Source organism: Zonotrichia albicollis, chromosome 26, assembly GCF_047830755.1.
Source record: "Zonotrichia albicollis isolate bZonAlb1 chromosome 26, bZonAlb1.hap1, whole genome shotgun sequence".
Lineage (NCBI taxonomy): Eukaryota > Metazoa > Chordata > Aves > Passeriformes > Passerellidae > Zonotrichia > Zonotrichia albicollis.
This window is the reverse complement of record NC_133844.1, coordinates 6,319,788-6,341,001: the sequence shown is the minus strand read 5'-3', so window position 1 is coordinate 6,341,001 and position 21,214 is coordinate 6,319,788. Positions and strand designations below refer to the sequence as shown.

Genomic DNA, 21,214 nt, shown 5'->3' with positions numbered 1-21,214 from the left:
TACACATTAGAGAGAAATCTTTGACATCAGGTGTTCTGGGAAGTCTGAACCTCTCAAGTATCTCAAAAATGGGGAAAAACCTCTAAATTCAGTATTTTAAAATCTTTTACTGTCACTCACAGAGCTCAGCAGTGCAGGTGAGCAGCTGAACCTCAACCTTTGTTTTGCTAAATGGCTCCGAATTGAAGGAGACAGAGAAACCCACGGATCTCCTTTGGAACTGGTTCTCAGTGATATTTGGGCAGTAATTAAAGTGCTGCTGACACCGAAAAGCTCTCTTTAGATAAGGCTGTCGGTGATGATGTTTGCAGGTTCTGCCTGTCCTGATAGGCAGGATCACATTTATATAGGAAATGCTTGGAGATAAGGAAAACATCACAGGAAGCTTTCAGTAATTGAAACCAAAGCCTTTAGAGGCTGTAATTTCACCATTCCAGGGGATCAGCAATACCTGACAATGTTCCTCTTTGTTAGCAGCCTTCAGATGGGATAAATTCAAGAACCTAACTGTGAGATCTTGTGGGAATTCAGGAAATTCCTCTGACTGTCCTGGATTGCTCAAACCCCTGCTCAAGGGGCTCAGAGACCCTGGCACAGAACCCAAGATCCCTGTGCCTTTGATTTAGCCTTTAGAAAAAACAATTACCAACCTTTATATGAAGGATTACAAGCCACAAAAGTTTAGGTAGAATTATAGTGACTTTATCACCGGGTGAAAAAATAGATTTTTGGGGTTTTTAGAATGGGGGTTCAAGGGGCAAGATGGAGGGATCTGGGTGTGTCCTGTCCTTCTTCTTCTTGGCCTCCATCTTCTGCTGTGATGGTGGCACTTTTAGCTGGGTTTAGAGTAGAAGCTCACTGTCTAACATAGGTGATAGGTATTGGAAAATAATTGTAAATATTGTACAGGTAGTTTTAAGTATAAAAAGATAACACTGCCCAGGGGAGGCAGAGTGCCTCTGACTTCCTGCTGGACGGACCTCGGCAGGGCAGGAGAAAGAATTTTAGAGATAAGAAACAATAAACAACCTTGAGACCGAGAACTGAAGAGTTTTGACTCCTTCTTCAACTGCTGGGCTGGGAAAAGAGATTTTAACACATTTCGGGGTCACAGTGAGCAGCAGAGACCCCAGAAGGTCTTACAGGAGTCACAGAACAACCTGGGTTAGGAGGGTGTCGCAGACATCTTCTATGGAAAATATTTTCTTTAAGATTTTTCCTCCTGAGAAGCTGAGAGGCCTCAAGAACAAAATGTAAACATTGATTATCTGCTGCTGTGGAATGCAATAAGTAGATCTGTAATTGGCCCATGTTGGTTGTTTTTAATTAATGGCCAATCAAAGTCAGCTGGCTCGGACAGAGAGCCGGAGCCACAAACTTTTGTTATTATTTCTTTTTTATTTTATTTTTAGCTAGCTTTCTGAAGAAATCTCTTTTTTTTAAATTCTTTTAGTATAGTTTTAATGTAATATATATCATAAAATAATAAATCAAGCCTTCTGAAACATGGAGTCAGGTCCTGTCTCTTCCCTCATCCTCAGCCCCCTGTGAACATGGTCACAGGAGGGACCTGAGAGATCACTGAACACCTTTAGATTTGTTAAAGAATCATATTTTGCACACATTGGAAACAATATTTAACCCCAAACCCTACAGAAATACAACTGTTATCTAACAAACGTGTGGCACATGCCGTGTCACTGAGCACTAAATACAACAGGCACCAGATTTCCGACATTCTGCTTTCTCTTTTAATGCTGTTTACAATTAAAGGAGGTGTTGATCCCTGTGCCCAGGGGCTGAACATTCCCCAGCCATGAAAGCATTTCAGTGTCACCGCTGGTGGGGCCTCCAGCAGCTTCAACCCCACCTCCATCGCTGTGCGCTCCCCAAATCCCCACAGGACTCGCGCGCACAATCATCCCCCTGATTACAAACACCGTGATAGAGTCCCACAACTTCCCCTTTCATGTTCAAGCATTCAAAATTAAAACCATTTCTGGCAACAGGGCCGGAGAAAACAGACAGGGCTGCAAAGCAGCACATCAAACCCAGCCAGGCCCCAGAGCACATGTCTGTATAAAAAGGAATTATCTATTCAGGGGAACTACAAAGTTATCTCCCTTCTTTTTTCTTTTCAGTTTAGCAATCTAATTCAGAAGTGCTTTGCTCCAGCATTTCTATTTCATGACCTCGCTACCTCCTGGCTGTATTGATTTATTCACAAATCTCAGAAGGAAAACAAACTTTTTATTTTTTTTTTTTCTGCTGGAAGAAAATTCTGTGCACAGCTCCCCTGCCTGCCCCTCATCCGAGGGCTGTGTCCAATAAAGGGGAGATGTGCAGGGACTGGAGAGCTCTTACAAATAAACTTTAGGTTTGCTGATCAATGAAATTAGATATTGAAAGACAAGATGGGGAAGAAAAACCCCTAAATTTCATAAGAATTAAAAATGAAAAGGGAGGGTTATACATTAGAGGGGAATCTTTGTGATCAGGTGTTGTGGGGAGTCTGAACCTCTCACGTACCTCAGAAATGGGGAAAGAGAGAAGGGAAATGTGGCTGGAAATTGGGATAAAAGGGAGGCTGCATCTTCTAAAAATTGGAGAGACCCCAGGGGATGTCCCATGGCCTCTGCCTTTATTGAAATAAAGTCAAAGGACTCCTCTGTCTCCTTTTTGGACATAAACCTCTGGTGGATTAATTTTCCTAACCCTGGGGAATCCTGACCATTTCTGGAGCTCGAACCACCCCAAATTCTGCTGCTACCAGGAGAAATCCCAACAGGAACAGCTGGAGCAGCGGGTGAGGAAGGGCAAAGTGGGGCTGAAGGTGTGAACAGCACACAAAATAAATGGAATTTGGAAATGGAACCGGTTTTGTGCTGTCCACAACGAACACCTCAAAAAAACCAAGTCTAACTGAGGTCAAGTTTTATATAATAAAGAGGCTGACACATAATTAGGCACCTTGGTTATAAAATCAGCCCAGACCAGCATGTCCTGTATGGGCCATGACGGCTCTCAATCTTTGCTGAATGGGAAACTATAAAAATTATGAATTTGCTCTTAAAAGCAGCTACAAAATTACGGATTTCCTCTTAAAAGCTCAATCTAAATATCAGATCAATCACAAATGAGACACTGCAGATACCCAGGCTGGGTCTTGAGAGTGAAACATCTCTGGTGAGAAATGAATCCCATTTATTGTACTTGTAACCAAGATCCCTTAAAAGCAGAGCAAATAGCAAATATTGCTGTTTCAGACCCATAAGCACCTGGCCAAATGCAGCTGTTTGCACTGAGCAATCCCAGCCCTCTGTGTGACTGCAGCACGATTCTCTAAGGCTGGAACTCTCAGCCTGCTTTTGTTTTACTGCCATTATCCTGCCCTGTTTTAGTGAAAAATGTGTATTTTATGATTGGATTTTCGCAAATATTAAAATGAATATTATATGTGCTGTGTTAGAAAGTTATGCTGTGTTAATTTTTTTAAGTAGTGTGTTAAATATAGTTTTAGGTTATAACATAATGTTAAAATAGAAATAGTATAGTATCTTACAGGAATAGAATAGAATAGAATAGAATAGAATAGAATAGAATAGAATAGAATAGAAAAACAGAATAATATAGAATAATAGAAAAATAGAATAATTAGAATAGTATCTTACTATGCCATGTAAGATACTATTTTTTTTAAAAAAAAGGACTCACAGCAAGATAGCAGCCACAGGACAGCTGAATCTTTCAAAGAAAGAGAATTTATTGCTTCATTATCAGAAGAAATGAACTTCTTCCAGCCTTGCTCACCTTAGGATTCAGAGGAAGAAGCTGACACTGCCCAGACAGAATCCTGTGTTTGAATGGAATTTATGCATCGTGTATGAGGTGTATGAATATGCAACAGGTTATTGCTTTTAAGGGTTAATCCTCTGTTAACGTGGGTCCTTTTTCAGGCTCATTTTGCCCAGGAAGAGGTACCCAAACTCTCCTTAACTCTTTGTATTTGTTGTCTCATATTGTCCTAATCCAAACTGTCCAAATTACTATTACTCTAGTTATATTACTATTTTTATAACCATTTTATTACTATTAAACTTTTAAAATTTTAAAAACAAAGTGATTGGCTTTTTTCACAGTGTGCCAGCCCCATAAATACACAAACCTTTGTAAAACACACTTTCACTGCTTGTGGAGTCCTCACAGCTTTGAATTTTATGTGGGTTTCGTGTTGTGCTGATGTGCTGGCAGTGGAATGCGCGCTGCCCAGAAGAGAAATGATTTTACATTTCCATTAAAAGCCCTGGCTGTAAATAAACCCGTGGAACTTAGGCAGATATTCCTGGGAACATCTACAGCACTCCATTAAAATGTCAGAATCTGTGTTAAACATTTGAAAAAGCAGCAGTGGATACAACACATTTAAATCTTAAATATATGCATATATTATGTGATAAAGATATTTTAGAGTATTTCACAAACCTCTGCAGAGCACTCAACAGTAATAGTGCAGTAACAGTAAACTATCAGCAATCGTTTAGCACAACAGCTGCCCTTTTATTGCAAAAGAAACCCAAACCCAAAACAAAAACAAGGCAAACAAAAAGAACCCGAAACTCCTGAGAGCTCCACCACAGGCGGAGCAGACAGGGAGTGCAGGGAGAGCTGCGAGTTCCTGCTAATGCTGAAATTTCAGCTTTGGTCTGAGTGCTCATTCACAAGAAAGGGATTCAGGGGGAATTGTCAGGCTCAGGTTTGCACCTCGTGCCTCTCAATGGGCTTGGCTGCTGCTCCATCCCAAGATTTCCAGGTGGGAATTAGCTCCTGGTGCTTCTCCCCTGATAATAGAGATAAAAAAATTTTGCTCCCCAAAAATTCCGGGTAGGAATTGGCTCCCCCAGCTCCCTCTGCTGCTCCCCTCTCCATCCCAAGACTTCCAAGTGGGAATGGGCTCTCCCAGCTCCTGCTTCCCTCTCCATCCCAAGGTTTCCAGGTGGAAATTGGCTCCTCTCTCCATCCCCAGGTGGGAATTGACTCCACCAGCTCCTGCTCCCCTCTGCATCCCAAGTTTTCCAGGTGGGAATTGGCTCCTACTCCTGCCCCTCTCTCCATCCCCAAGATTTCCAGGTGGGAATTGCCTCTCCCAGCTCCCCCAGCTCCTGCTCCCTTCTCCATCCCCAAATTTCCAGGTGGGAATTGGCTCCTGCTGCTCCCCTCTCCATCCCAAGTTTTCCAGGTGGGAATTTTCTCCCCCATCTCCTGCTCTCCTTTCCATCCCCAGGTTTCCAAGCGGGAATTGGCTCCCCCAGCTCCTCCCTGCAGGTACAAAGGCCTTCAATATGGTTCAATGAATTTAGGCAGAGTCCAACAAGCTAAAGGTTGGGTTTGGGTTTATTCATTTGAAATCCTGTGGTTTATAAATATTTATATCTATTATCAGGGTTGTTTGGCAGTTTAGTACTAGGGCAGGGACATTTCTGAGGGACAGGTGACAGAATTTATGAACCCCCCCGGGGCAGCTTTAGCCCCTTTTCACAGCACCCTCAGTCTCACCCCTGCAGATTTGAGATGTCCCTTTTCCACAGCACCCCTGTAGATTTCAGATTTCCCCTTTCTCCATCACCTCTGCAGATGTCCCCTTTTCACATCACACCTGCAGATTTGAGATTTCCCCTTTCCACGTCACACCTGCAGATTTCCCCTTTCCCCATCACACCTGCACATTTCAGATTTCCCTTTTCCACATCACCCCTGCAGATTTCTGGTGTTCCCTTTCCCCATCACTTCTGCAGATTTCCCCTTTCCACGTCACACCTGCAGATTTCCCCTTTCCCCACCACCCCTGCAGATTTCAGGTGTCCCCTTTCTGTATTCACACCTGAGGTTTCAGATTTCCCCTTTCCCCATCGCACCTGCACATTTCAGATTTCCCTTTTCCACATCACCCCTGCAGATTTCTGGTGTTCCCTTTCCCCATCACTTCTGCAGATTTCCCCTTTCTACACCACACCTGCACATTTCGGATTTCCTCTTTCCCCATCACCCCTGCAGATTTAAAGTGTCCCCTTTCCACACCACACCTGCACATTTCGGATTTCCTCTTTCCCCATCACCCCTGCAGATTTAAGGTGTCCCCTTTCCACACCACACCTGCACATTTCAGATTTCTCCTTTCCCCATCACACCCAGGCCTCAAGGAGCTGACATCCACTCCTGGTGCTTCACTCCAGTGCAGGGAATTGCAGCTCCCTGTCCAGTCAAAGGAACATTTAAAACCTGATTTTCAAGCCCACTGAATGAAACAAGAACAAGCCCTGACAGCTGAGAAATCCGAACGCCATTTGTCACCGATGCAGCAGTGACACTCCCCAGCACCCCACCACACCTGCCTGAAGGATTACCAGCCACCTCAACACTTCTTTTTGTGCTGCTGCACCCGGCAGAATTAATATTTTACACTCTGAGGCACCAATAAGGCCGAACACACAGCTCAGAGATTATCCCAAACTTCATTAAATGGGTGTTGACCAAGGATTTTCCGGGTTACAGCTCTGACAGCAGCCCCAGGGCTGGGGGGAAGCAGGAGCTGGGAGGAATTACCAGCAAGGAGGGTGGAATTCATTGTGTTTGCCGCTGCTGCAGGACCTGTCAGTCACCCTGATTCCTCCTGAGCTGCTCAGGGTGACGGAGCAGAGCTGTCCCTGCTCCTCATTGCGGGGAAATGCTCCTGTCACCAACTCCAGCTCAGCTCGGAAACCCCTCTGGCACTGTGGTACCTGCTGGGTCTTTAGGAAAAAGGAGGCGATGATGGATTTGACTTTGTGTTTTTAGAAAGTTATGTCTTTCTCTCTGACATATAATTATTATTATTATCCTAAATATCTCCCTGAGGGTCCCTCAGGAGCACACCCTGAGCCAAAGGACACAATTCCTCAATTTCTCCCTGCAGAAGCTGCTGAGGGACTGGGGGAGCTCACCCTGAGCCAAAGGACATAATTCCTGCACAAAATTCCTGCATGCAATTCCTAAATATCTCCCTGAGATATTATTATTATTACCACCATCCTAAATATCTCCTTGAGGGCCCCACACAATTCCTGCACACAGTTCTGAAATATCTCCCTGCAGAGGGGCTGCTGAGGGACTGGAGGAGCTCACCCTGAGCTAAAGGACACAATTCCTGCACAGAATTCCTGCATTCAATTCCTAAATATCTCCCTGAGATATTATGGTGGTTGTTATTATTATTATTATTATTATTATTATTATTATTATTATTATTATTATTAATTATCCTAAATATATCCCTGAGGGTCTCTCAGGAGCACATGCCAAGCCAAGGACACAATTCCTGCACACAAGTCCTAAATATCTCCCTAAGATATTACTATTACTATTATTATTATTATTATTATTATTATTATTGTTATTGTTATTGTTATTTTAAATTATTTTAAATTATCTTAAATATCCGCCTGAGGTCCCTCAGGAGCTCACCCTGAGCCAAAGGACACAATCCCTGCCCACAATTCCTCAATATCTCCCTGAGATATTATTAAAATGAATATCTCCCCAAGCCAAAGGACACAATTTCTGCTCACAATCCCTGCTCACAATCCCTGCTCACAATTCCTGCTCACAATTCCCCATTCTCTCCCTGCAGAGGCTGCTGAGGGCCCCAGAGCTGCCTCCTGCCCAGGCCAGCTCCCATCCATGGTGAACAAAAGGCTCTGGTCCCACCGAGCCCGAGCCAGCAGAGCCTCTCCGGAGCTGAATCAACATTTGCCTCAGCGGGGGATTTTCAGCTGCTCTATTTAAATGCTGAATTTTCTTTTTCATTTCGATGCTTAACTCATAAAAACGGAATTTATTTGGGTTGGGTGCCGATGGCTGCAAGCACAGCTGCTCACCAGCTCTCTCTGCTTGCTATGTAAATGCGTGAGGAGAGGATTTAAAAGCCTTTTCCAACCTGCCCAGCACTGGGATTTGGGTTTTCTTCCTCTCTTCCTGCCGTGCTGATGCACCCAGGGTGCTCCAAAGCCCAGCACCCTCCCAAAGCTGAGCTGTGGAAAAATGTGTCTCATTCCCTGGTTTGTAGAGAATTCCCTGCACCTGGAATACCAAAGTCTGAGAGCATTCCTGAAACTCTGCACTTGGAATAATCAAATTCTAACAGCATTCATGAAGTTCTGCGCTTGGAATAACCAAATTCTGACAGTGTTCCTCAAGTTCTGCAACTGGAATAACCAAACTTTGACATTGTTCCTGAAGTTCTGGAATAACCAAACTCCAACAGCATTCCTGAAGTTCTAGACCTGGAATAATCAAACTCCAACAGTGTTCCTGAAGTTCTGCACTTGGAATAACCAAAGTCTGACAGTGTTCCTCAAGATCTGCACTTGAAATAATCAAACTGACAGCATTCCTCAAGTTCTGGATCTGCAATAACCAAACTCTGACAGTGTCCCTGAAGCTCTGGACCTGGAATAACCAAACTCCAACAGCATTCTTGAAGTCCTGCACCTGGAATAACCAAACTCCAACAGCATTCCTGAAGTCCTGCACCTGGAATAACCAAACTCCAACAGCATTCCTCAAGTTACGGGCCTGGAATAATCAAACTCCAACAGCATTCATGAAGTTCTGCAATTGGAATAACCAAACTCTGACAATGTTCCTGAAGTTCTGCACTTGGAATAACCAAACTCTGACAGTGTTCCTCAAGTTCTGCATTTGGAATAACCAAACTTTGACAGTATTCCTGAAGTTCTGGAATAACCAAACTCCAACAGCATTCCTGAAGTTCTAGACCTGGAATAATCAAACTCCAACAGTGTTCCTGAAGTTCTGCACTTGGAATAACCAAACTCTGACAGTGTCCCTGAAGCTCTGCACCTGGAATAACCAAATTCTAACATTCCTGGTTATTCCAACAGCATTCCTGAAGTTCTGCACTTGGAATAACCAAATTCTAACATTCCTGGTTATTCCAAGTGCATTCCTGAAGTTCTGCACTTGAAATAACCAAATTCTGACGGCATTCCTGAAGCTCTGGACCCAGAATAACCAAACTCCAACAGCATTCCTGAAGCTTTGCACTTGGAATAATCAAACTCTGACAGCATTCCTGAAGCTTTGCACTTGGAATAATCAAACTCTGACAGCATTCCTGAAGTTCTGCCCTTGGAATAACGAAACCCTCCCCGGGGAGGGCTCTGGCAGGAGCAGGGATGGGCAGGAGCCTCCTTCCCCCTCGTTTCCCGTTCTTTTGGGTTTCACAAACACCGACAATGCCCCAAATCACCCACTCTGCATCTCATGAAACACCAGACGAGCTCCTTTGTCCCAGTTCTTTCCAGCCTTATGTTTCCATCCAGGGCTGCATCCAAGCTCTAATGAAATCAATTCTTGGATCACAACCAGGGATTCTCTGCCAGCACGGGGGTTTGAAACCCTCAGCACCGCTCAGTACTCACGGAACAAATAAAATAAAATAAATTGGAGATTTTTGAGGGAGCCTTTGTGGCTCAGTCATTGCCCAGCCTGTGCTAATCTGTGCTTTAACTCTGAAATAAAGCTGAGTTTATCCCCCCAGCCCAGAGCCAGGCCTGCTCTAACGGGTTTAACCCGCTTTCTAAAGACACTGAATTATTTCCAGCAGACTCTTTACCTCGATGAGCCCAGAATTAGCCTGAGCCTTTATGGGACATTTTATTGGCCAAAGCAAATCTGACCTGGTGAGATTTACCAGCTTTATTAGCAGCAATAACAATTTTACTGTCAACAGCAGTAAATCAGGGTTCATTGGGAACTCCACCACTTTTATCTGGAGCAAGCAATTAAAATGTCAGGTTTTCATTGGACATAATTCCAACCTTCCACAAAAGACAGGCTCCCTGTTTAAGTGGGGAATGTAAAGCTGCCAGTTCAAAGAAATGTAAAATTGTCAGTAAAATCCAATCAGACCGAGGGTGTTTGGGGAGCCACACCTGTGGAGGTTTATTTTGCCTCCCAAGCAGATCCATTTTCCAGAGCACACGCATTCAGCAATCCTGGCAATTCCCTGCAATGCACCATCCATTTTCCTGGTAACGAGTGAAAATACCAGAGAGCTGAGGAGAAGGTGGGAGCAGAGATTGCCCTGGCAGGGTAAATCCTGCACACAAACCCAGACACTCCCCGAGCCCATCTCTGCCTCATTTTCCTCTCCTCCAGCACTTCTGCCTCGCTGCTGGTGCCTCTGCATTTCTCCTCTTTATTTCCAGGGACATCTGCTCCAATCCCTTCTCATTAACTAAAAGCACACATTTCTCTGGGGTTTGTTTTCCTTTTCTTCCTTCATTACCAAGCCCAGCCACGCTGGCGAAAAGGGGCAAAACCAACTCCTGAGTGATCCAGCAGCTCTCATTGCCCAGAAGGTGCTGCAGGGAACTGCAGGGTGCAATTAAAAATTCAACGTTTCCTTGGCTTTTAAAGCCCCTGCAGCAGATTTTTAAACAGGACCAACTCTGAACCTCTCCCTCCAAGAGCAGCCTGGTTATTGCCATTTTAAGGCACCCCCATGGTTTTCCTGTTAAGATCCAGCTCTCATCACAAAAAAGCCTGTTTAAAGCGAAGCCAAACCCCACCAAATTATTACTTGCAGCAGATTTTCTCTCCCCAGCAACCATTTATCATAATATTTTTAGGTTTGCCTTTTACTTTGCCTTGTTTTTTTGAGGAGGAAAGTAATTCCTGGGAAAATGTGCAACAATCTGCTTTCAGTTTGAAAGCACAGGGCTTGGAAATTGCCTGAAAACCCAGGATTTCTCAGCAAAACAGTCCAGAATTTGGATTAAAAGCCACATTTTTGTAAAGGTAATGAATCAAAAAAGGACACTTGAAGTGTTCTGGGGGAGAAAAGGACAAGGAGCAGCGCACAGGAGCTGAGCCCTGTGCTTCTGCCATCCCAAAGGTTTTCCTTATGCCCCTGTGTGTCACAGACATCTTTTATGAAAAGTCCTTTCCTTACGATTTTTTCCTCCTGAGAAGCTGGGAGGCCTCAGGAACAAAATGTAAGCAATGGTTATCTGCTGCTGTGGAATGCAACAGGTGCATCTGTGATTGGTCTCATGTGGTTGTTTGTAATTAATGGCCAATCACAGTCGGCTGGCTCAGATGGAGAGTCCAAGACAGCTGCCTTTGTTATCATTCCTTTCTATTCTTAGCTTAGCCAGCCTTGTGTGATTAAACCTTTTCTTCTATTCTTTTAGTATAGTTTTAATGTAATATATATATCATAAAATAATAAATCAAGCCTTCTGAAACATGGAGTCAGATCCTCGTCTCTCCCCTCATCCCCAGCCCCCTGTGAGCGCTGTCACCCCTGTGCCCACCCCAAGCTCACCTCGGCAGCAGGGACGCCCTCGGGGGGCCGGCAGTGCAGGACGATCATCCCCTCGATGGGCACCTCCTTGCCCTGGGGGTCTTGCTCGAAGTTCTTCCGAAGATCTGCAGGGTTGGAGGAAAGAATTCATCACCATTGGCGTTGCTTGGATGAAAGAATTCACCAGATTTGACATTTCTTGGATGCAAGAATTCACCAGGATTGGCAATCCTTGGATGCAAGATTCACCAGGATTGGTATTTCTTGGATGCAAGAATTCACCAGGATTGGTATTTCTTGGATGCAAGATTCACCAGGATTGACATTTCTTGGATGCAAGAATTCACCAGGATTGGCAATCCTTGGATGCAAGATTCACCAGGATTGGTATTTCTTGGGTGCAAGATTCACCAGGATTGGTATTTCTTGGATGCAAGAATTCATTAGGACTGGCAATCCTTGGATGCAAGAATTCATCACCATTGGCATTCCTTGGGTTCAGGAATTCACCAGGACTGGCAATCCTTGGATGCAAGGATTCATCACAATTTGCATTCCTTGGATGGAAGAATTAATCAGGATTGGCAATCCTTGGATGGGGGAATCCATCAGGACTGGCAATCCTTGGATGCCAGAATTCACCAGGATTGGCATTTCTAGGATACAAGAATTCACCAGGACTGGCATGCCTTGGATGCAAGAATTAATCACAACTGGCAATCCTTGGATGCAGGAATTCATCACCATTGGCATTCCTTGGATGCAAGAATTCATTAGGATTGGCATTTCTTGGATGCAAGGATTCATCACAATTGGCATTCCTTGGATTCAAGAATCTACCAGGGCTGAAGAAGTTGATACTGACAGAATCCTTTGTTTGAATAGAATTTATGCATCATGTATGAGGTGTATGAATATGCAACAGGCTGTTGTTTTTAACAGTTAATCCTGGGTCCTTTTTGGGCTTATTTTTCCCAGAAAGGGATACCTGGACCATCCATAACTCTTTGTTTTTATTGCCTCATATTGTCCTAATCCAAATAATCCAAATTATCATTACTCTAATTATATTCCTATTTTTATAACAATTTTATTACTATTATAACAATTTTATTACTATTAAACTTTTAAATTTTTTAAAAACCCAAGTGATTGGCGTTTTCCCCACTGCTGGAGGATGTTCCTTCAGGATCCCTCGTTGTGCTCCCAGTGCCTCGGGCTCCACGGTGGGGATTTACTGACTTCATTCCCTGCCTTGCTCACAGCTGATGAAATACAGCCCTGGCACTGCATTTTCCAGAATGCATTCAGAATTATCTGAGCAAGCTGCTGCCTGCACAAAGATGCTCACGGTGCCTGCACGCTCCTTTCCATGATTCTTTGTTAATGTTGATTTTTTCCCCCCTTCAGACAACCAATTTCTTTTCCAGTGCTCCCTTTAAGAAGGCAATCATTAACAGCCGGGCTGCTCTTGTGCCTACAAATGCCTTTATTAGGGTGAAAAATGGAGCAGGATCCCTTTGCTCTGCCTTCCTCACTAGCACAAAGAAATACTCACCTGCTTCTTGGGAGAAATATAAAGTGCTGCAACACTGTGGACTTGACTCACAATTCAGAAATACCACAAATTCAGTGCAAAATAAAAAAATAATAAAAAAAAAAGGGATGAAGTAAAGCTGCTGGTTCTTCAAAGGGAATGGGAGAACGTTCTGGGTTCTGTCAGAGATTGGACCTGCAGGGTCTCATCCCTGATCCTTCCAAGCCATAAATCCCACCCCAGCGTGTTCCTGCTGTGCCCCTTCAGCTCTGCCCTCCAGAATTGCTGCTTTCCCCATCAAATCACTGGGCTTTGAGCAGAAAAACAGCCCAGGAAGGGGCAGAGAGGAGCTCAGCTCCCACACAGAGCCTCCAGGCACCCCCAGAGCCCTCCAGGCCGGGCTGAAGAGCCTCTCCAGAGCTCTCTGGGGTTAATGGGGTCTTGGGAAGGATTGCTCCCACAGTGAGGGGTTGAAAAGCCCCAGCACACGGCGCCTCCTGCTCCTGCTCACGCTGAGCCTGGCTCAAATTGCCATTTTGTGGGGCTGGGAAATCACAGCGCGGAGAAAAGTCAATAAAAATTCAATTCAGATAAAGGTCCTTTCAGCTCGGCAATGCAGGGGAATTATTGGCTCAGTGTTATGACAGTTAATGCAGTGAAATAAAAATTGAATTTACACGTATTTAGACATTCAGACTGAATCAGCCAACAAAAAGAAAAAAATCCGCCGTTAATGAAATGAAGGTTTTCTTACACTGTCCTTTTACTTCTGACAAATGTTTGTTTTATCCTGTTAAATGTTTACCCTGGTAAAAGACACCTTTTTATATTGTCAGGAGCTGCTGGAGCACTCCCTGGAAAGTCTCCCTTCGGGTTCTCCCTTTGCTCCTGCCCTCCTCTCCCAGGGAATGCTTCTCCCAGCTTTTGGCAGGCTGCACCTCCTTTTCCAGGAGAGGAAAGGGGAGATCCGAGCTGGGGGCTCAAAGGAAAAGGGCTGGGGGAGCAATCTCTGAATTCTTCTCTGGCAGGGGCAGTGTCAGGCTCTGGTTCTGCCAGGAAAACGTCCCAGGTCTGATTCCAGGAATGGGATGAGGCTTGGAGCAGCTCCTGGTCACAGCTGTGTCTGGGGTTATGTCCCTGCTGTCCCTCTGGCTGTAGGGTATTTGGATTATTTCCCTTTTTGCAGCTCCCAGGGACAGTTCTGTGTTTGGGGTCCTGTCCCTGCTGTCCTTCTGACTGTGGGACATTTGGATTATTTCCCTTTTTGCAGCTCCCAGTGACAATTCTGTGTTTGTGGTCATGTCCCCACTGACCCTCTGGCTGTGGGGCCTTTGGAACAGTTCCCTTTTTACAGCTGCCACTGACAGTTTTGTGTTTGGGGTTGTGTCCCTGCTGTCCCTCTGGCTGTGGGGTATTTGGAACATTTCCCTTTTTGCAGCTCCCAGTGTCAATTTTGTGTTTGGGGTTGTGTCCCTGCTGTCCCTCTGGCTGTGGGGCATTTGGAGTATTTCCCTTTTTGCAGCTCCCAGTGACTTTTTTGGAACATTTTCCTTTTTGCAGCTCCCAGTGTCAATTTTGTGTTTGGGGTCCTGTCCCTGCTGTCCCTCTGTCTGTGGGGCATTTGGAGTATTTCCATTTCTGCAGCTCCCAGGGACAGTTTTGGAGCATTTCCTTTTTGCAGCTCCCAGTGTCAATTTTGTATTTGAGGTCCTGTCCCTGCTGTCCCTCTGGCTGTGGGGCATTTGGAGTATTTCCATTTCTGCAGCTCCCAGTGACAATTTTGTTTTGTGGTCATGTCCCCGCTGTCCCTTTGGCTGTGGGGCATTTGGAACATTTCCCTTTTTGCAGCTCCTAGGGACAGTTTTGCTTTTGGGGTTATGTCTGTGCTGTCCTTCTGTCTATGGGGCATTTGGAGCATTTCCATTTCTGCAGCTCCCAGTGACATTTTTATGTTTCATCAGGGTGTACTCACTGTCATTCACCCCAAAAACAGTGTTCCCACTCCTCAAAGCCCCAGAGGGTTTCAGCAGGGTGTACTCACTGTATTTCACCCCAAAAGCAGCATTCCCACCCTCAGAGCCCCAGAGGAGCAGGGTTTGGGCAGGCTGTACTCACAGGCGATGCGCACCGACGCCTTCCTGCTCTTGGAGGTGCCCAGGTGGCTCCAGGCCACGCACTGGCACCAGTAATCCTCAGGGCCGTGGAAATCCTCCACCTGCTGCCTCGTCACGTTGATGGAGACCTCCCTCACCTTCAGCCCTGAGGGGGAGAGGCAGAGAGTCAAATCAGCAGGGTCACAAACCTGTCCTTTAACCAACAATGCCACCGTCACATTTTCTGAAAAATCCTCTTTGCCCAGGATTCTTCTCCTGGGAAGCTGGGAAGCCTCAGAGAAAAAGCAAAACAACAATTATCTCATTTGCTTCTCCTGTGTTTTGCTGCTTTGGAATGTGGTTTGGAGATTGTTTATCCAACAGGTGATTGTTTCATTGGTTTCATGTGAATTGTTCTAACTTAATGACCAATCACGGTCAGGTTGTGTCAGACTGTGGAAGGAGTCACAAGTTTTTCATTATTATCTTTTTGCCTTCTGTCTGTATCCTTCCTCTATTCTTTAGTATAGTTTTAGTATAGCATAATATAATATAATATAATATAATATAATATAATATAATATAATATAATATAATAATAAATTAGCCTTCTAAGAACATGGAGTCAGATTCATCAATTCCTCCTTCATCCTGGAGACCCAGCAAATACCGCGCTTTTCAATCAGGGCAAAGCCTTAATTACTTCCACAGTGATGTAGTGCCACTAATTAAATTCTGTAAGATGAGCGTGTCATAATGCACTGGGTTCCAGGAACTGCCCCTGTCACCGTGATATTTGATGAAAAATCCCTTCACCAGGATTTCTCCTCCTGGCAAGATGAGAAGCCTCAGCTTCTCCCTGTTTTGTTTTTCTGTAATGGGATTTGGAGAATTGTTTATCCAGCATGTGAATTGTTTTAACTTAATGAGCAATCCCAGTCCAGCTGTGTCAGACTCTCTGGTCAGTCACGAGGTTTTATTATTTATTCTTGTTCTAGCTTTCTGATGTTTCCTTTCTCTTTTTTTAGTATATTTTAGTATATTTTAGTATATTATAATATAATATAATATAATATAATATAATATAATATAATATAATATAATATAATAATAATAATCAGCCTTCTAAGAACTTGGAGTCAGTTCTCATCTCTCACCTTGTCAACACCACAACATGCCCCCACCATGATCTTTGCAACTCTTCCCTGAAAATTCCCATCCCTGGTGCCTCCTTCACCCAGAATGTTTGTCTGGATTCAATCACAGTACACTAAAAGTGTAATTAAAGTACATCTCCATGCCCTTGCAAACCTGGGGCCCCTCAGACCAGGAGCATTTCCCCCAGACAGAGCCCAAAGGTAAATCCCAGACTCCAGGATCCTCCCACACTTTTCCTGTGGGATGTTCCCCAGCCCTGCAGCCACCTCGGCATGGCAGCCTTGGGAGAGGAAATCCAATCCAAACCTGGCTCTGGGAACCATTTGAAAGAGTCAGAAAAACATTAAAGGAAAATAGAAAACATTCAGGCCTTGTTCGTCCTCCTCTCTCCTCCAGCACCGTCCCCAGGCAGTTATTTCCCCTCCACTGGAAATGGAGGCAAACCCAATCTCACCGTATTTCATGCCTGTGGAGTTTATAAAGCAGCAAGGATTCTAAACCTGAACTCCATAAAAATTGGCTTCCACTTAATCTCAGGCATCATTAACAGCTGGGCAGCCCCTCCTCAAAGGCACTGGGAAGTCGCTGTGCTCCTCTGGCAAGAGGAGGGACAGGGTTCACTGGGGATGCTCCAAGAGGTGAAGCTCAGACAAGCTTTAAATCCTCTACAAAAATACAGAATATTTGATACTTTTCCAGCAGCAGGAAAAGGGGATTTTTACTTCTTTTCATTAAGCCTGGCTTACAATGAAACACAAAGACAGGGACAGCTCCCCAAGTTGTCTGCAGAATCCCTTCAGTGCCTCAAATATTTATTCCCATGCAACAAACAAGCACAGGCTTTCTGGCTGCTTTTTGTTTTTCCCCCATGTTGATGCCGTTTTTAACAAAACTGTTTACAAAGCTTCCCTTTATTTCCTGACATGGTGACAACAAACCCTGAGGAACAAAGGCTCTGCCAGAGCCCCTGCCAGGAAAATGCACCCCCTGAACCAAACCATCCCTGCTCTGCCAGCCAAAAAAATCCTTGGATTCTGGCATGAGAACGTATTGCAGAGTGATCTGTCCAGGTTTAAGGTAAGAGAAGCTCCCTCAGAGGGGATTGGAGTGCTGGGGCAGAGCAGGGATGCTCTGGCTGAGGTTTGGGATCCCATTCCCACCAGCAGCAGCTTCTTGGGGGAAAACTCTCCCTATGCTGACCCCACTCACACCCCCAGACCCTGCTCCCTTCCCTCCTGATAATTTTGGGAAGCAGCAAAGAGAGGCAGAGGTATGGGAGCTGTCCCTGCTCAGGACGACAGGATTTTGATACCAAATGAGAAAAAGTCATCACTTGATGATGAATTTTAGAAAAGCTGAAGCCATTTCTTGGCTCCGGGGTGCTGCAAATTTCTGAGCAGGCGTCAGTGAATTCAGGCATTTACAGCTCCAGATTTATTAAGGTGGAATATTCTCCAGCCCAGCTCTTCCTTTCATTGACACGGCGTTTAATTAATCTATAAATCAGCCTGTATTTAATGTGGCAAACAAAGAGCACAAGCGGTTTGGGGAAGCTGGTGGTTCAGCGTTTTGAGAATGGGCCAGGTAGGAATTCAGGTCGTCTTTAAGGTCTCTCAATTCACCCATTAACAAAATAAATGCATCCAAAACTGCAGAATCTCGGAATTGTTGGGGCTGGACGGGACCTCTGGAGAGCACGGGGTCTTTGGGGGAAGTTGTGCTTTGTTTATGGAGAAAGCGCAGCCATTTCCATTTGTTTTAGGAACAACGACACACAGCAAACCTATTGGGAGGAGAGGAACATTCTCCATTTATCATCCCCATATTTCACCAGTGTTAGGAAAATTAATCCACAAACACCAGAGGTTTATGTTCAAAAAGGAGACAGAAGAGTCCTTTTACTTTATTTCAATAAAGGCAGAGGCCATGGAGCATTGCCCTGGGGATTCTCCAAGCTTTAGAGAATGCAGCCTCCTTTTTATCCCAATTTCCAGCCACATTTCCTTCTCTCTTTCCCATTTCTGAGGTACTTGAGAGGTTCAGACTTCCCAGAACACCTGATCCCAAAGATTCCCCTCTAATGTATAACCCACCCTTTTAATTTTTAATTCTTATGGAATTTAGGGGGTTTTCTTCCCCATCTTTCAATGTCTAATTTAATTTATCAGCAAACCTGAAGTTTATAAATAAAGGCAAATATCTTTTTCCATTCATCAATCAGTGGAATCCTTCCCATTTTTTCTTTTATCTCCCAGCGCTGGTTTTATCTCCCAGTGCTGGTTTTATCCACCAGCAGACCCACAGCTTGTTTGGAAAGACAAATCCCCCATTCCTCTCAACCAGCAAACACATCCACCTCCCCTCTGCACCTTGGGAACCACCGGGAAAATCCTTCATGGGGAGCGACAGCGGGTGAAAAATCCCCGCAAATCAAAGCAGGCACCTCGTAAAGCACCGCGACATTTTACCTGCGCCTCCAATAACTCCAATAAGCACCGCCAGCCCAACCCTTTAAATTATTGTGCAAATTAGAACCATCATCTTTTGTTTTACAGTAGAGCCGTGCAGAATATCAAGTGCTGGCTGTGGCACTGAAATGCTAATGGGCTCTGCTGGATGCTGGAGCTGCACAGACCGGTGCTGGCAGCAGATGAATAATTGCTCTCCGTGTACTAAACACAACGGAGCTGCAGAGAACTTCAGCATTTGTCAGCTTTATTTGTTTAAATGAGAAAAACACTGACAGCAGTTATTGCTGTAATCCTTCCAGTTATCAGACAAGGAAATTCTGCGAGCGGGGCTGTGCCTGTGCTCAACCCCAACCTGAAATAGCCAGGCAGGTTCTGGAGCGTGCAGGAAATGCAGCAGAGGGAAATTAATCAGCCACTAATTACCACACTTTCATCACAGCAGCATCCATGAGCTCAGCTCTCCCTTGATGAGGCAGAGCATGGAGAGAACAAAATCCCTGCTCTGCCACGCTGGGGGAATAAACAGGAAAAGCAGAGGCAGAGCAGCAAAACCACCATGGGGACACTCCAGGCAAAGCCTTCCAGACATCCCAAGAGTCCTGCAAAATCCTCAGTGTCCTGCTGCTCCTGCTCACAGACACTCTGAGGCCTTTATTCCCCTCCTGTAAAATGATCCAGACATCTTTAGAGTCCTGCAGAACCCTCCCTGCCCTGCTGCTCCTGCTCACAGACACTCTGAGGCCTTTATTCCCCTCCTGTAAAATGTTCCAGACATTTTTAGAGTTCTGCAGAACCTTGCCTGCCCTGCTGCTCCTGCTCACAGACACTCCTGGGCCGCTCTGAGGCCTTTATTCCCCTCATGTAAAACCTTCTGTGCATCCCCAGAATCCTGCAAAGCCCTCCCTGCCCTGCTCACAGGGCCCACATCCTGGGCCGCTCTGAGGCCTTTATTCCCCTCTTGTAAAATAATCCAGACATCTTTAAAGTCCTGCAAAACCCTCCCTGTCCTGCTCACAGACACTTCTGGGCCACTCTGAGGCCTTTATTCCCCTCCTGTAAAATGTTCCAGACACCTTTAAAGTCCTGCAAAACCCTCCCTGTCCTGTTGCTCCTGCTGCTCCTGCTCACAGACACTCCTGGGCTGCTCTGAGGCCTTTATTCCCCTCCTGTAAAATGTTCCAGACATCTTTAGAGTCCTGCAGAACCCTCCCTGTCCTGCTCACAGACACTCCTGGGCCGCTCTGAGGCCTTTAGTCCCCTCCTGTAAAATGTTCCAGACATCTCCAGAGTCGTGCAAAATCCTCCCTGCCCTGCTGCTCCTGCTCACAGACACTCTTGGGCCGCTCTGAGGCCTTTAGTCCCCTCTTGCAAAACCCAAATCATGGAAATCCGGGCTCTGTGCCCATCATGGTGACAAAGCCACCCGTGGGCAGTGCCAGCCTTGGGACACCCCGAGTGCCACTGCAGCCCGTGTGCCAGGAGTTCAGACACGTTCCCTCCATCCAGCACCAAAATTCCTCCAGCCTGAGGCTCTGCGTGCTGTTTTTTACCTCTCCTCCCCAACCTCTGGGGATTTTGATGCCTCACAAGCACTGGAAGGATGCAGAGGGTCAGACCCTGTTTAATTAAAGAAAACCAGCTTATACTTCCAGCATGAAAACCATCGATACTCAAAATCAGGGAAATTCCTATTCATGCTCCTCTTAAAACTTCGAGTCCTAATGGGAGCTGCAGTGGCACAAAATATGAAAATGATCCCATTTACTCTAGATAATTTCAGAAATAATGCAGTCAGCATATTTAAATATATTTAAAAGAAGGTGATTTCAAAAGCCCAGAACCCCCTTTAACCAAAATCCCTGCTTTTGGCACCAAACCCAGAGCAGTTTTCCCAATTGGAGAAGATCCAGGCTGTGCCTGAGGACAGGCTCAGCTGTGCCCCAGACTGGACTCCAGAAATGAGGGCATTGCATGTGAATGCCAAAAACCCCAACAGCTGCTGCTCTGAAGGCTGAGGAAGAATTCCAAAGAAATTCCTGGCTATGGATGGGATCCTGGTGACAGAACTCCCCTCAGTGCTGCCTCTCTCTGCGTTTTTGTGCCCTGAGGATCATCCTGGGAACACCTGGACACTGCCCTGCAGTGGGTTTTGGGTTCCAATGCCACAAACCCCAACAGCTGCTGCTCCCCAAAGGCTGAGGGAGAGTTCCAAAGGAATTCCAAAGGAATCCCTGATGGGATCCTGGTGACAAAATTCCCCTCAGTGCTGCCTCTCTCTGCGTTTTTGTGCCCTGAGGATCATTCTGGGAACACCTGGACACTGCCCTGCAGTGGGTTTTGGGTCCAGAGCTTTGGGGCATCTCCAGCCCTGGGCTAAGTCCAGCCCTGAAACCTTTCTGTGGTCACCCTGTGAAAAATGCTTATTTTATTCTTGGCTTTTCACAAATATTAAAATGTATATGTGTTATGTTAGAAAGTTATGCTGTATTAATTTTCTTAAGTAATGTGTTAAATATAGTTTTAGGTTATAACATAACGTTAAAATAGAAACTATGCTATGTAAGATACTTTTTTTAAAGAAAGGACTCAT

The 21,214-nt window shown here is 45.2% G+C and overlaps 1 protein-coding gene and 1 long non-coding RNA gene across 3 annotated transcripts in view; both read right to left on the bottom strand.

Moving 5' to 3' along the window:
- Positions 1 to 21,214, bottom strand: part of UNC5D (unc-5 netrin receptor D) — a 113,259-nt gene that overhangs the window by 44,330 nt on the left and 47,715 nt on the right. For both annotated transcript variants that reach the window (XM_074559242.1, XM_074559243.1), the window contains exons 3-4: positions 15,018 to 15,161; positions 11,387 to 11,490 (exon numbers count right to left, since the gene is read on the bottom strand). In XM_074559242.1, coding sequence (XP_074415343.1) covers positions 11,387 to 11,490; positions 15,018 to 15,161 — 248 coding nt within the window. The remainder of the gene's footprint in view (positions 1 to 11,386; positions 11,491 to 15,017; positions 15,162 to 21,214) is intronic.
- Positions 2,202 to 7,380, bottom strand: LOC141731938 (uncharacterized). Its single transcript, XR_012583828.1, has 2 exons — positions 6,081 to 7,380; positions 2,202 to 6,010 (listed from the first exon to the last, which is right to left on the bottom strand). It is a non-coding gene; the product is annotated as an uncharacterized LOC141731938 (long non-coding RNA).